The sequence below is a fragment of the Desmodus rotundus genome, chromosome 5 (assembly GCF_022682495.2).
Source record: "Desmodus rotundus isolate HL8 chromosome 5, HLdesRot8A.1, whole genome shotgun sequence".
Taxonomy (NCBI): Eukaryota; Metazoa; Chordata; class Mammalia; order Chiroptera; family Phyllostomidae; genus Desmodus; species Desmodus rotundus.
This window is the reverse complement of record NC_071391.1, coordinates 63108310-63124940: the sequence shown is the minus strand read 5'-3', so window position 1 is coordinate 63124940 and position 16631 is coordinate 63108310. Positions and strand designations below refer to the sequence as shown.

Genomic DNA, 16631 nt, shown 5'->3' with positions numbered 1-16631 from the left:
ATATGCCAAAAAAAAAAAGGTAAAAAGGTCCTTTATTTAAGTGGAAGGGTAAAAGTTCTTGACTTAAGAAAAAAAATCATATGCTGAGGATGCTATGATCCTGATAAGAGTGAATTTTCTGTTCTTTCTTTCTTTTTTAGTATATTTTATTGATTATGGTGTCCCAGCTGATCATTAGCATGATTATGCTTATTACAGCTGTCCCATTTTTTTCTCTCCTTTATCTCCCTCTGCTCTGCACCACCCCTCCCTCCAGCATTCCCATCCCCTCTTAGTTCATGTCCATGGGCAGTACATATAAGCTCTTCGGGTTCTCCATTCCCTATACTATTCTTAACCACGACCACCCCCCCACACCCACCGCCTATTTTGTGGCTAACAATTAAGCTTCTTATTCCCTGTACCTTTTCCCCCATCCTCCCCCATATCCCTCCCACTGATAACCCTCCATATGATCTCCATTTCTATGATTCTGTTCCTGTACTAGTTGTTTGTTTAGTTCGCTTTTGGTTTTGTTTTTATTTTTTAGGTTTGGTTATTGATAGTTTGGGTTTGTTTTCATTTTACTGTTCATAGTGTTGATCTTCTTCTTTTTCATACATAAGTCCCTTTAACATTTCATATAATAAGGGCTTGGTGATGATGAACTCCTTTAACTTGTCCTTATCTGGGAAGCACTTTATCTGCCCTTCCATTCTAAATGACAGCTTTGCTGGATAGATTAATCTTGGATGTAGGTCCTTGCCTTTCATGACTTTGAATACTTCTCCCCAGCCCCTTCTTTCCAGCCCCATTCTTTTGAGAAATCAGCTAATAGTCTTATGGGAACTCCTTTGTAGGTAACTCTCTCCTTTCCTCTTGCTGCTTTTAAAATTCTCTCTTTATCTTTAATCTTGGGTAACTTAATGATGATGTGCCTTGGTGTGTTCCTCTTTGGGTCCAACTTCTTGAGACTCTCTGAGCTTCCTGGACTTCCTGGAAGTCTATTTCCTTCACCAGATTGGGGAAGTTTTCCTTCATTATTTGTTCAAATAAATTTTCAATTTCTTGCTCTTCCTCTTCTCCTGCTGGTACCCCTATGATTCAGATGTTGGAATATTGAAAGTTTTCCCATAGGTTCCTAAGCCTCTCCTCATTTTTTTGAATTCTTATTTCTTCATTCTGTTCCCATTGAGTGTTTATTTCTTCCTTTTGTTCCAAATCACTCATTTGAGTCCCAGTTTCCTTCCCATCACTGTTGGTTCCCTGTATATTTTGCTTTATTTCACTTTGTATAGCTTTCAGCTCTTTCTTTATTTTGAGACCATACTCAACCATTTCTGTGAGCATCCTGATTATCAGTGTTTTGAACTCTGCATCTGGTAAGTTGGCTATCTCTTCATCACTTCTTTTTCTAGAATTTTGATCTGTTCTTTCATTTGGGCCATGTTTCTTTGTCTTAGCACACCTGTTAAGGGGCTTAAGGGGCATAAGCTTTAAGGGGCGTAAGGGGCAGAGCCTTAGGTATTCACCAGGGTGGGTCAACCCGTTTGGCTGTGTTGTGGCACTGTATGTGGGGGAGGGGTCAGAGAGGGAACAATGCTGCTTGCTTGGCGCTCGCTCTGCTTTCAGTTACTTCCTCGCTTCCCACAAGCAGATTGTACTCTTTTAGGTGCTGATTCCCAGGTGGGTGGGCCTGTGTATGTTCTAAGATCCCATGGGCCCCTCCAATAGACTCTCCTGTTCAAGTGGGAGTTTCTGCCATTGCCACAACTCCCATAGAGGTTTTTGATGCTTTAGTTTCCTGTGCTGGAACTCTGGGTTGTGCGGTCTGTCTCCCTCCCCAGGTGTTTCTCCCAGCTTATCCACACATAAATGTGAGATATCCGGGTGCACCAGCCGCTGCCTTGTCACACGTCCTTGCTGCCCTGGCTTCATCTCTCTGCCCCTTCTACCAGTCTGGATGAAAGTTTCTTTAACTCCTTGGTTGTTGGACTTCCATACAGTTCGATTTTCTGGCAGTTCTGGTTGCTTTTTGTTTTTAAATTGGTTGTTATCATTCTTTTGGTTGTGCAAGGAAGCAAAGCATATCAACCTATGCCTCCATCTTGGCCAGAAGCTCCAAGAGTGAATTTTCTATTTGTGAAATTGTGAAGAAGGAAAAAGAAAGTTGAGCTAGTTTTGCTGTTGCACTTCGAGCTGCAAAGGTCCTGGTCACAATGTATGGTAAGTGCTTAGTTGAGATGGAAAAGGCATTAGATTTGTGGGTGGAAGACATGAACAGAAATGCGTTCCCATTGATGGCTCTGTTTTGTGCCAGGAAGTATTGAGCCTACATGAAGATGTCAGCAAGGGACCCCTGAAACGAGTGACACCAAACCATTTATTGGAAGTGAGGGCAGGTTACATGGATTCAGGATGAGGTTTAGACTGAAAAATAAAAATTACTGGGGAGAGAAAGACCACATTCACATAGCTTTTATTACAGAATATTGTTATCATTGTTCTCTTTTATTACTACTTATTATTGTGAATCTCTCATTGTGCCTAATTTATAAGTAAAACTTTCTCATAGGCACATATGTATAGGGAAAAACAGTATGTGTAGGGTATGGTGCTATCCACAATTTCAGGCATCCACTGGGAAGCCTCAGAACATGTCCCCCAAGGATAACGGGGACCTACTATACTTCCTTAAATCTGAGGACACCAATTACTTTTGCAGGGGCAGATGGGAAAAGAAGTCACTTTTCAACATCGATTATTTTAGAAGGTGACAATTTGTAGATTAAGGCAAAATAGAAATTATGCAAATGATAAGACTTTGGTTCAGAGAACATGCAAGTAAAGATTTTCTGGTTTCAGTTACTGTTTATTTTTTATCTTTTGTTTTGATGAAATAAAATATATTGAAGTACCTATTCTAATTCAGCAACTGTTTAAATGGGGCAATCCTGTATGTTCTCCCTCAACTGCCTGAGGCTCACATTGTCCTCGGGGCCCTATGCAGAAATACATCATCATTTCATGTGCTTAGTGGCATAAAATTGACATGTTTTACATATGGCATATGGATTGTGTCCTTTATTACTAGTTATTTTTCATATCAGATAGTATTTCTGGCTACTGTCAGGGCTGCCAGTTTTTATAGTTCTCTCTTCCTGTGGGTGTGTATGTGTGTGTCTCCTACATTTACTGTTTCAAATACTCTAGAACAGAAACCTCTGAAGGGGTCAGGGAGATGGACGAGTAGAAAGCAGATTGGGAGCACTTGAGAGAGCCTGTGGAGTATCTCTCAGTCCATCGGTATGGCTAACAGCCACTGACGATCGCTTCCAGGGCATTTGCTCCTAGTGAAACCAGGAATCCATTTACAACAAGGTTCTTGAAATCTTCCCTGTGTTTTAAAATGAACTTCTGACAGGGGACACAGAATCTAGACCAGCAATTCACCATCAACCCTCATACAATTTAATAACCTACCACTTAAGCATCCCATTTCATAAACAACTCCATGTCTCTCCCCCAGGGCTCATTTTTCAGGCTCCCTTTTAGCCTGAAAGGTGATTTCATTTCATAGGAAACCATGTCCAATTCATCTGGGGTCAGATTATCAAATGAAAGGAGTCCCTTTTCAGCAGCAGCATTCCGTTTAAACAAGATGTGCTTCCTCAGAGCCAGTAACACAACATGCAAAGCCAGAGTGCGCTGCTCCAGCAGCGTTAGGCTAAACAAAAGGTGGGAGAAGGGAGGACACCGCCAAGCTGGTCTGAGTTTCAACAAAGTGGGAAATTAGAAAAGTCACGGCCTGAGCATTGCTGCGGGGGTGTGCGGCAGAGATGGTTAAAGCGAGGTTGTGAACAGCCCACATAACAGATAACTCATGTTGGGGACATTCCTTTGTGACCGTTTTCCGCCAGGACAGGTGTAATAGGGCAAACAAAGGGCAGAGGAGGCGTCTTGGATGTCTACTGGATTCTAAGGTTAAACATAGCAAGTTGGAATGTCCTAAAAAGCTTTTTAAAATGGGACAAGAATAGAAATACTTTGAGGCAGCAGCTACTGCTTGAATATGCTGGGCAGCAGGCATTGGGCCACAATTTAGTCAACTTTGTCTCTAAAGAAGGGCACGAAGCACCACCAACTCTCCATGATGAGCTCCAGTGGTGAATATCACAGTTTCCCCTTTAGAGAAGCTTCCAGCTCCCTCCCCTAGCATATGATTCCATCCTACTCTCCATGTAATTATGAAAATACTAACCGAAATCTAGCAGTTACCAAGGGGGAAGTGTTATGTGAGAAGCTTCCAAAACACTGAGCTGCTGAATCTCAATGAATTGAGGGAGTCACTCACAAGCTGTTCATTCAAGTTCTGCATGTACACAGAACTTATGGGAAAATGCTAAGCACCCGTTACGGTTTGATCATGACTAATTTTCCTGCCTTGGAATGAAGCAAGCACAGCATGGGCTGAAAAGGATATTTACACGGAAGGCAGGAGATGTGGGGTGGAGGTCAGGAAACAATGGTAGGAAGGAAAATCCCTTCTAGAATCAGATTTAAAGTTCATTTTCTTAAAACAATGACTATGGAAATCACTGGTTAGGCCTTTTACTATTTCCCTAAAATCTCTTCAGGTGTGCTCCCATGGTCTGCATTGTTGCTATGGAGAGAAGAGATGCCTGTTGGGGATCAAATTAGGGGCCTAGTGCAGAACAGGAGAAATGACATGTATGAAGCCCACTGGGCAACTTTGAGCAAGTGTCACCCTGATGGAGAGATGGCTGTATGGGAAATGGTACACGGACGTGGCTTCTTCCAGGAGGGATGGGTAAGAGTTTGGCAATAAAGAAATATGACCATTTGGTGAGAGAAGACCCAGATGTGTCCGAGCTCTAGTTAGAGAACAGGGCTGCTGCTAGTGCTACCAAGCAGTTTAACTTGTTCACTTGATCCAACCCTCACAAGGGAGGGCTGCACTGGGGACAAGGTTCAAGAAGGACGGTGCTAGCATAGGAGACAGAAGCATCCAAGAACCTTCCATCTGCAGAAGCCTGTGACAATAAGCGTCCAGGCAGTCTTTATCTACCTGCGACACAGAGAGGTATTTCCAGTAGAGCGGGGCCTATCTCCTAGCTCACACCATCAGAGAACAGCTGCTCCCCTCTCTATACATTGGGTAAGGCAAATAAACAAAGATATTGTTATTGTTTACTTTCTACAAGAAAAATACTTTGTAGTCTAAGTCAAGCATGAAGACGGACAAGTGGGTGGCAACATCACTCATCAAGCTGTGGGTGAAGAGGAATTATTTAAAGTGTGCAATAAAGGTAGTCTGTACAATACAAATATTTACCATTGGGATACAGATTTAGGGACTCAATGGTGAATCTCTGTGTGCACATTAGAGAGTATGCACATAGAGCTACTAACTTAAAATCACAGTCTCCTGAGAAGTGTGAAGGTATGCCATAAGGCCACAAAGGATTATGGGTTAATTTTGTTTCCTTCATTTTCTCTGCTTTTAACACACAGAAGGAACATGCTGTGCACCGGGCTGTTTAAACACAGAACAGCTGAATTTTATTATGTTTCTTTTTAATAACAGTGTTCTTAACTGGGTTACAAGTTGGGCTTCTACTTCTGGAAGCTAAGGAGAGTTTGGCTGTATAATATCTTGTAAGCAGAGGTCTCTTTGGAGGCACAAGGAAGCGACTGGCAGATCCTTGGTACAGGAAGTCCAGGCTTGGGAAGAAAATCATGCTGGCCATCCAGTTTTTGTGAATTCATATTACAGTGGGAGGAAACAAATGCAGTTAAACAAGAATTTGGTAGATGTGTAAATAGGGAAACAAGGAGACTGTGCTCTCGAGGGCGGGGGAAGGATGCTCAAACACTATTTGTGCTCACTTAATGCGAATTCTCCACTTACAGCATTTGTAAGCTGTAAGTGCTAGGCCAAGATGTTATGTTCCTTGTAACCATGAGTGTCAGGATAGGTGTCTGAATGCACTAGGTTTATAAAGGAAGAAAGCCTTGACTCCCATTGGAAAAGTCATAGAGTATTTACCTAGGAGAGACCTACACTTTAACCTGAGACCTCAGTTCAGATCCATGCCTCATATCTATTCTTAGCATTCAACTCTAGGCACTTCTAGGTTTCTTACCCATTGAGAAGCACCGCTCCCTCTATTTCCCTTCTATTGTTAGCTTGGCCAGGGAAGATGCTTAGGTGAGGAGGAAGGAAAGAGAGAGCAAAGTTTCAATGGCTAAGGAGAAAGAAGCAAGAAATCTTAAAAGTGAGAATGAAACATCTGAATAGGATAAAGAAAACAATAGTTTTTGTAGAGAAAACAAAAGATATCAGCAGACAGAAAAAAAAAAAAACCTGTTAGATTAGAAAGGATTTTCAAAAGGGAGATTTGGTGGAAGAGGGACCATTTCTATACTGAAAGCAACTAGCACCTGGGGAAAAGATTTTACTTTTGCAGTGGAATAGCGTCGGTATTTCAAGATGTTGTTGGCTAGATGTGGGAGTGGAAATAAAATCATGTTCTGTTTGGGCCCCTGGCTGAGTGAGTTTCATTTGTAGAAGCCTGGCTAGATGTTACCAGATGTCCAGTGAGATCCCCATGAGGGAAGCATCGTAGACCAGCGGGACAACCCTGTGGTCTTCATTAAAAGAGCTACTCAGCCCACTGAAACTGAGAGGGTTCTGTGGGGAGCTTATAGCATTTAGAAATGCAAAGATGCAGAAACTGAAAACTGATACCATGTTTTTGATAATGATTCCCAGATATATATTTGGAGCAGCCTAAAGGGACTCCTTCCAGCGAGGGCTGTTATCTGTAAAGCGCCCCTCTCACCTTGGAGCGTTCTCATTTTGTCAAAGGTGCAGTGGTCGATATGGCTGGGAATACAATGGGAGGTCACATTGCCTCTGAGTTGGTCTCAGGCAGCATGTAGGGGGAGGGCATTGGCTACCTGGGCCTTCTCCATTGGCCACCATTGTTTATTCCATGCACCCTCGGTAGACTGCAACAGAAGCACCGGCAGAAGGAAGGGATGAGGAGAGAAAGGCATCGAACTTAAGGTTTAAGGATGGAGATAGGATAAACACAAATGAAAATATACTACAGCACTAATAATAATAATATAAAAACATGCAAGTAAGATTACATGCAGCACAACTAGGCATGCTTACCTATACGCAATCATATACACACACAAGCAGGAATGCTGAGGAACTGCAAAATTGATTTGGCTAACTGCAGTCAGATGGGGCATCAAAGAATGGTGTGCTTGCAGAGTTTTTGAAGAGGGGTACAAGCAGGGACATCCAGGGGTGGGCGAGGAAGGTGGTGGGATGTGCTGAGGGTCAGGAGGTTGCATGCACAGATCACACAAGGGACAGAAGCACTGCTATCAGGCTGTCAAGGTGCTTGCAAACTGGACGGTCAGGGAAGGAGGGAGATAAACTGGTGGCTGATGAGAGGGGCAGCTCTCCCCGCAGCTTAGGACAGCACGTAAGGAGCCCCGTAGCCAGTCGAGTTTTGACTGTACTCTCCTATGGGCTATTTAGAAGAGGTCTCTATCACACATGCCCCTGGAGGTCCGGGACCAAGGGCACATGTTGACACTGAAATGCACTTTTTGGGGGTGGTGGTGAAGGAATCACCAAAGGTGATAGCTCAGACAAACAGGAAATGTGTATATGCAACCCTTTGTTTCACTAAGAGAGAGAAAGCTGCAGCAGATAATAACTTAATGAGCCGAAAATTACTGAGGAGATACAGAAGCAGAGACATCTTTCATGGATCAGAGGAAGTTCCATTTCAAATGCATTACGTGGAGATGAAGAAGGAGTTGAAAGCCTGGAATGAGGATGGCCACGTACAGCGATGCTGTGATTAATGCCAATTAAGTAAAACAAAGATGTTCTACGATCATTCCATAAAATGAGTCCCTTCTTTCTGGGACTTCAGAGGACCCTCTATTGAGGTCTGATTGGGGGTCATGGGGCATTCTTTCTCTGTGCCTCATTAAAACAGATGTGGAATGTTCTAAATGCTTTCCCCAGATCCAGCCATTCCTGGGAAGAGAGGCAGGTTCCTCATCCTTTCCAGGCAGTGACATGTGGAAGGAAATGATTCCCCCAGACCAGCAATCTGGCTTCCCCACCTCCCACGGAGAACCGTGGGAAGTCAGATCCAGCGCAAGCAGAGTCGGATCCAGGGTTGGCACACACTCTCCCCTCTCTCCTCTTAGCAACAGCCTGTGATGTTTCCTGGTCCTGAATTTATTTCCTGTCCACTGCTTCTCCCTGCCGGTTTTTGAGGGCAGTAGGGCTTTTTTACCCTCTCCTTTTGCAGCCTGGTGTGCTTGCTTGCTTGCTTTCAAGGAATTCAAAGGTTGGCTCCCAAGGTCTATCCTGCATGCTCCCATCTGCTTTTTCTATTCAGCTCTTGAGGGAAGCTCTCACTGGCTATATATCTAGGTTCCATTTCCTGCCCTTCCTTTTGTGGACAGCAGCCAGGAAACTCTTCCTGGTGAGTTTGTGTGTGTGTGTGTGTGTCTAGGAATGGCATTATTGCTGCAGAGCAGACGAGTGGGGATATGTTTTAATTTAGTTCTCAATTGGAAAAGGCTCAGTTAAATAGACCAACCTACAAAACAAGATGAAAACAAAACAACAAAAGCCCACATACCACAAAAGCAAAGAAAATAAAAATAAATCAAAACAACCTCCACCCGAAATCCAAACCCCATCAAATCTCAAACAAAAGAGTCACTGGATCCAAGTAATGCAATAGCCGTTAGAGGCATGTATGGAGTCTGTGGGCTGAACTTCAGCCTGTCACAGGCAGTTATGAAAGATGCCATTTAATTTGCTTTAAAAAACTGTAAAAGGCAGATTGGATAGCTGTATTTTAGCAAATGTGTTTGCACTAAGGGTACCTTCTGTTGAACAGTTCTGCCCACAAGCTGTCTGTAGAATATAGAACATCTCTCGAGCATGCTTGCCACCTTGAAGCAGGGCAGTCGGGAGCAGAAAAAAAAAAGAACAGAATGCAGAAAAAAGGTGAAGAAAAAGAGAGAAATGAAGGACAGCAAGTCTAGTACCATCAATACATTTAGAAATGAGATTAGCCAAGTGTGACAATAGAATTTAAATGACACACAGAGAGACATTAAGATTGCAGTAAATAACATACTATGGAAAATTCAGCCAGAGAGCACTTTCTGTTCAGCTTAGCTACAGAGTTGGAACGAAAGCACAGGTCTATTATTCATTTTACTGGCTCTTTTGCATTCCAGCACTATATATGTTTTAATCTCAGCACTAATCAGTAGTGCTTTTTTTTTTTTTTTTTTTTGCTTTTTTTGCTAGTTACTCCAAACAGTCAATGATCACATTGCCCCACACAGCTCAGGAGGACTCACACTTACCAACTATGTCAAACCACAGAGGGGTGTTAGCTGGCTGCACAGACACCACCCCCACAATCTCGGTGACTCTATCGCTCTCCATGACTGTGAAGTTATAAAATGGCTCATCAAAGGTAAGCGGTATAGGTGAAGGGGGTGGTTTCTTAATCCACTCAATGTGCAGACGGGCCGTGGAGGATTTCTGTGGGCGCCCGTTGTCCACCGCCTTTATCTACTCACACAGGGAGAGAACACAGAAAGCTGTCTTAGAGATTGGAGCTTGTGGAAGTTTGGATCTGTCACTCATACATTGCGGGGCTGAGCATCCATACTCATCACAGCATCAGCAAAAGGAAGAAGAGAGTGGAGATCTGGGAAGCATGACCTCAGGAACTGGGAGGAAACCAGTTGGTCATGCGGGGGCCCCATGTCACATTCGCCAGCCGGTGATTTGGACCACCGCCAACTTTACAGATGTGGAAAACTTGAAAAACAAATGTTGTATTTATAATTTTTAGTGTTTTATGGTCATGAACGGGAATAAAGTGCATTGTGAATCCTGCTTAAGTGTGAATAAAGTGTGTGTGCCCAGAAGTGTGTGTGTCTGTGGTCATGTTTTGTAGCTCCTTCCTTCTGCTTTACTCCAGAGAAGGGTTCCACTCACACAGATTCCTGGACGAGTGATGGGAGTAGGTGTGGAAAAGGCCGCAGCCTTGCTCTAACCACCTCAGAGCCCCTCCAGTTATGTCAGCAAGCTTGGGAGCCTGAAGACAGTGGAGTGGGAACAAAGTGGTAACAATTCTTCTGTAGGGTTTGATATAAAAGCTGAGGAAAGCATGTCTCCTCACCCACATGTACAGGGTTAACTGTTATGGTGTCCTGGACTTAAATTGGGGTGGGGCAGTTAAGTACAGAAATCATTCACCACTGAGAGAAAATAAAAATAAAGGATTTTAAAATGCTACATTAAAAATAACATTTTGGTCCTGGCCAGGTAGCTCAGTTGGTTAGAACATTGTCCCGATACATCAAGGTTGCCGGTTTGATCCCAGGTCAGGGCACACACAAGAATCAACTGATGAATGCATAAATAAATGGAACAACAAGTCAATGCCTCTTTCTCTCTCTGTCGCTCTCTCTCTCCCCCTTCCTCTCCCATTCTAAAATCAATAAATAAAAAATTTAAAAATAATATTTGTAGATGCATAGCTAATAGTCACAGCCTTTAAAAACAGTGGCAACTCATAGTTCCTTAATGTTATGTGCTCATGGATGATCACTCTGCCCTGGAAAATTCCTGGGAGATGGAGGACCATTGAAGGTAGATGGATTAGGCCAGGTCTCTTAGGAGCAGATCCTGAGCAGGAATTTGAGTACAAATGGTTTTTGGGGACAGGGAAAGTGTTCTTAGGAGAAAGGAAATGAATAAAGCAGGATGGACAGGGAAGATGTTAAGCAAGAATGTGGTCTCAGCTGAAGTCTGATCTCAGCCTTACCCTACAGGGAGCTTGGGATCATTAACTGCACCACAGAGTTGGATCCACGTGGAGCCTAGGGGGTTGGACTTTTATATTGGGTGTCAGTTAGTCCTTGGCTGTGGGCTGCTGGCTGGGGTGGGAATGTGGAACCAAGAAGTTCAGTCAAGGATGACTCTGGTGAAGAGGGCAGCTATGAGCCTTTAGCAGCCAACAGTCAGTTACAGCAACTGGGGGATAGCTGTACCAGTCTGGTAAAGGGAAGCTGAGTGGGGCACCAACTGTAACCACTTCAGACCATCTAGTCCTCAAAGATCCCCATTGGCAAGTCTCACATAGCTGCCTTAGCACTTATTACACCAGAGCTTTTAATGGTAGAAACAGGGCTGGTTTTTATTATCTTCTTTTGTCTGCCCACTGTTCTAGATATATTACTGAGCAGGGAAAGAACTCAAGTCCAGACTGTAGAAGTGAAAGATAAATTAAAAGACTCAGATCATCCTTTAAAATAATGAAGAGCTGACTGTGTATAGCAGAGAAGGTTGAGGACTAATGGAAGGATGGCAGATGGCACTAACTCCTGACATTTTGGGGGCCCCTAGAAAGTGCTCATCATTTGCAGGATGACCAGTCCCCTTTATGGCATAGGCGCTACATGTCTAATGTGGTTAACAGTGAGGGGAGCAGGCTGGCACCTTAGATATGAGAGTTTACGTTTCTATTCGATATGGTAGTCATGTTTGTTTTTATGTTTAATTTTCTGACAAATTTAGTCAACTTTTACTTGTTTTTTTTTCACTTTTTAGAGAATATATAGCTGTGATTTGTGTCTCACAATTCACACAGCTAAATTCATGTTCTGTCACATTGTCAACAATTACAAGTGTTGCTTTCTTTGGGAATTCTTGGAGTCATATTGAGTGACATTGAGTAGCATGTGGGGTATGTCATTCTGCTATTCCCCTACTCTCAGTTTACATCTGTGCTCAATCCCTTGAAACAATTTAGGGTTGCAGGAAGTGTGTTGAATATGTGATGGAGTGGGCTGTGAACTGAGAATGAGGGGGGTTTGCTGATAGGACACGACCAAATGAAATGGTATCATTATTGAGGAATATCATTGAAACAGAAGTAGCCTTCCACCGCTATGCTATCTGTACATTTTACTCTAAAGATTTATTGTTCAAAGGAATATACATGAATAATAAAGCAATTCCCTCCCCTCATTAATGTTATTGAGGTCCAGAATAATCTTACCGTTAGGATGTCATAACTCCCCGCTGTAAACTGCTTTCTGGAAGAAACCATGCCAGTTTTAGGGTCAATAAAGAACTTTCCGTCATCATTCCCATCTACTACACTGTAGGAGATTTCTGCGTTGGGGCCCTCATCTCTATCAAATGCAAAAGCCCTGTAAATGGGTTCTCCCCTCTTCTTCCGGTCGCGTTCTGGTAGCTTGATCTGGTAGACCTTCTCTGGGAACTGGGGCTTGTTGTCATTTTCATCCAGGACCTGAACCACCACCCAGATGGTTGACTGTTTTGGAGAGGAACCACCATCTGTCACAGTCACCTGAGATTTGAAAGAGAAGGCATTTTACAATCAGAAAGGAGAAAATCTTTCCTTGCCACTCCTCTTCCTGCTACCCCACAAAAGGTCTATTCTGTGCCTGAGAACATCTCAAATTTTCCTATTCATATAGTTCATGTCAAATGCACAACTCTTCTTAGTTCATCCATAAAAGCAGGGGAATGCCCTAAATCAAATAATGGAAACCACTGCTGAAAGGTTAGGAGGGAGGCGAGCCTCTCATGGTATGGAGCAAAGAGGAGGAAGAAATAGGACTGCTTTGCAAAATGTGCCAACTTATGAAGGATTACTAGACCTAAACTATGCTCCCCACAACAGACACAAAGAACAATACAACAAGTATGATGTGTTAACCCATGGGTGTTTCTTCTAATCTTTGGCCATTACCATTCAATTTTTTCACCACTTCTTTTCTTTTCTTTCTCTTCCAACTTCATGTAAAATTTGTGACATTTGCATTGATAATAAACAAAGGGAAACCAAGATATACACTTCACAATTTTGATGCCTGTTTGGAACCACATTTGACAGTTAAAATATGATTTTGATAGTCACACAATAACTTTTTTTCCTCTGAAAAATGGGTACCCCTTCCCATACCTCTAAGATGCTATTCTTATGTATGTCTGTGAAAACTGAGAAAAAGGAGAGATATGAAGAGCACACATATACAAACTTTTGCATGGCAGATGTAAAAAGTCTCTGAGTTTCACTGTGAATAATCTTCTTAGTCATAGTAGTGAGAATTACTATCATATTCATACTTAACATGTGGATGGTGGCACAGTATATAAAGCACTCTTCCATACATTATCTCATTCATTTTCCAAAACACCCTCTTCAGTAAGTGGAACAGGTTTATTTATTCCCATTTTATAGATGAGGAAACAGAGGCACAGAGGTCCCATTGTTACCAAGCACTAAAGCCAAGTATTGAATTTTTGGCAATTCTGTTTTACCACAAAACCTAGAATAACCTATACTTAATGTTCAAATCATTACCTTGAGTATGACATCTTATTATGTCAAAATATGTATTTGGACACTGGAAGGAACATGCAGGCACACTCATCATCAACAGGAGAAAAACAACAGTGAATTACAGCACCTGGTTATCCAGTTTTTTTACCTAATAAACCAACCTGACAGGAATAATGGGGGGAAAAGGCCAAAAATTTGGCAAAACAAATTAAAGACTTTTTGCAAAAACGGAATTACAATTTAGTTTAGTTTCTTTTATAAGGTTCCTAGGAGGACGGCTTTTTCAGAGGATTTCTTGCTTTCTTTCAAAAATCAATCAAGTTTCCTTCCAAGGTTATTTTCCCAATTGGTTTGTTATGTTTCACACACACACACAAACTCCAACAACATCAAGGTCAATATGTGCCACGACTGAATTTTGACTCTTGAGCTAATTCCTGGACATGCCGAGTTCTGAAGAGGCATGTTCTGCTGCTGCCAAACTAAAATGTTATACTCCCAAGTGAGCTGTGTTGACCAAAACACACTGATTTCTTGGCTGCTCAACTCCTCTGCCTCTCTTTTCTGCTTGAACAGCCTCTTTCCAAATCCAGGCAACTCTCACAGTCTTCACCATGCACAAAATCACCTCCTCATTGCTTGTCAATCAATGCCCCATGGTGAGCCCTGAGATGCAGCTCTGGTGCTGGTTCGAGGTCAGGTGGCTGCCAAGGAAAAGAGCAACTCTCTTGGCTGTGGTTCACTGCTCACTTGAGGGTTCTGCTCTTGTCAAAATGTTTTCCTTTGGAGTAAACCTGGATTGACAAACTCAGGTCCTCGGGGTGTGTGCAAGCAGAGAAGAGGGTCAGCTGCACAGGCTCCTGAAGCAGCTCCCAGGTGTGCAGTGGGGAGCTGGGTCACCTATGTCACCACCTCACCTCAAGCACCCAGCTTTCTTACTCCCTCAGGCTGCACGGGCATCCTTCAGGTCCTGCAGCACATGCTCCCATCTCAGGCCTTTTGCACACGACCTCCTCTCTCCCTGGAGTGCTCTCCCCATCCCTCCCCCTGGGTCTTGCCTACGTATCCTTTAGGTCCAGCTAAAATGTCACTTCCTCAGGGATGCCTCCTCTGACCCCACAGGCCAAGTGCCAGCCCCTTCCCCTAATCCCCTCCCAAATTATGTACTGTTAATCACCCTAAGTACTTCCCTTTTGTAGTACTTCCTATTGTGGAAATTAACTACATACACGATTCTCCAACCTAAGTTGATGGGCTGCATAAGGGCAAAACAGAGTTTGCTTTTTGTTCACTGCTCTCACCCATGTCAAGCCACATAGAACATGCTCTACATATGCTTATTTAATGAATTAGGCTTTAATTCAGCTCCTACTTAGACAATCTCTTCAGCCAAAGTAGTCTCACCTTGTAAAACACTCCATAGAGCATTCAAGGGCCTTTATAACATGACTACAAGGTGTCCTTCCTACCTTTGGCTTATATCTCTTCCATCTTCTTACCCATGGCTTCAATCGCCACCTATATGCTGATAATTCTTCATTGTGTACTCTTGCACCTAAGCCTCATGCCCCATCTCCAAACAAACATGTTCAAGTATTTAGTAGGAATCTACTCTCTGGCCCTCCCACATGTACCCCAATACCCCCAAATCACAGACTAAAATCACTACTGTCAAACCTCCTCCTTCTCCTGTTTTCATTGTCTCATGAATGATACCCCCGTCTACCCTCACACTGGTCCACACCAGAATCCTGGGAATCATCTAGAATCCCTGCTCTGTGTAACTGTCCACATCCAACCAAACTTAGAGGCCTTCATGTGTTTCTCACGTGCACTCCCTATGCCAGTCTCCTCTGCTACACTGCCCTATGGACAAGCCTCATTTGCATCTTGCTTGGACTACCACATTAGTCTCCTGGTGTCCCTGATGCTAGCCTCAAAAATCTGACCTGCATACCACTCTTCAGGGCCTCCTTGAGGACGAGGAGCTGGCTGACCTTGGTTATCACTGGACAATCACTATTTTCCTCTTTCCCTCCCTATGCTCACTTACACTGTGAACCCGAGAAGTCCTGAGCATGCCGTGCTCTTACGCCTCCATTCCATTGCACAGCCATTGGTCTCTATGATTGCCTTCTGTTGGGAAAACAGCTGACTCATTCTAGAAGCTTCCATTCAAACACTCCTTCTTCTGCAAAGCCATTCCTGTCTCCTGCACACTGAGGTACGGACCATCACCCTGTTCCCACTCCACTGTGTGCACAGCTCCAGGCCACCAATTAGCATCTTGCTTTTTACATGTCTGCTTGTTGGTCTTTACTCAGTCATTTTGGACCTTGAGCAGTTTGAGATGAGGCATGGTCTCTTATTCATTGTTACATTCTGGCAGCTGGTATAGCCCTAAGTGCCAAATAAGTGGTGTTGAATAAAATTAAGAGTCAATTTACCCAAACCCCCTCCCTATGATAATAAATAGAGAGCACATTCAGATACTGAAGGGTCCCTGTTTCTTCAACTATAACAAATAAACTGATAACATATTATCTTTCAAGAGCTTCTCACTCTAGGATTCTATGAGTGGGGTTCAGGTAGAGATGGACAAAGTTTCAGCCACACACTCTGGGGTTCATAACCAACTTACATCACTGAGAACACTACTAATCCCATCATTACTCTTAAAGATTTCTAGGCAATTCTAAAAGTGTGCTGGCCACTTATCTACAATCCACTGACATGATCTATTCATGTGTTTGGTTCCTTCAGCTCACTGTGAGCTATTCAAAAGCAGAGACCTTGTCTTTTGCATCTCTTTCCCAGAACCTGGTGTACTCTTAATAAATGTTTCCTAAGCTGAACTATGTCTTAATTCCCATTATTGTTTCTGTTCAAATTCATAAACATAAAGCTCAGTTGAAATGGAGCTGGGAGGCTAAACAGAGACAACTCACACACATGTCACTCAACACATACTACTGATCTGAACAGAAAGAGATATGATATATATCTTGCATCTTCAACAGGGAGTGATACCACATTACTACCTCAGCAGGAGGAAGAAAAGATTTCCCCTTGCCCAGTAACAGCTCAGCCAATGAGAGACTGCCATAGCTCAGCCAATGAAAAGTTACATATGAGGTCTGTCCAGAAGATATCCAGCTACATACTATGAAATATAGA

General features: G+C 43.0%; 1 protein-coding gene across 1 annotated transcript in view; it reads right to left on the bottom strand.

The window, feature by feature from the left end:
• FAT3 (FAT atypical cadherin 3) overlaps window positions 1-16631 on the bottom strand; it is a 634426-nt gene that overhangs the window by 112035 nt on the left and 505760 nt on the right. Inside the window, exons 5-7 of the mRNA XM_045191687.3 lie at window positions 12141-12455; window positions 9430-9640; window positions 8938-9006 (exon numbers count right to left, since the gene is read on the bottom strand). Of these exons, the coding sequence (XP_045047622.2) occupies window positions 8938-9006; window positions 9430-9640; window positions 12141-12455 (595 nt within the window). The remainder of the gene's footprint in view (window positions 1-8937; window positions 9007-9429; window positions 9641-12140; window positions 12456-16631) is intronic.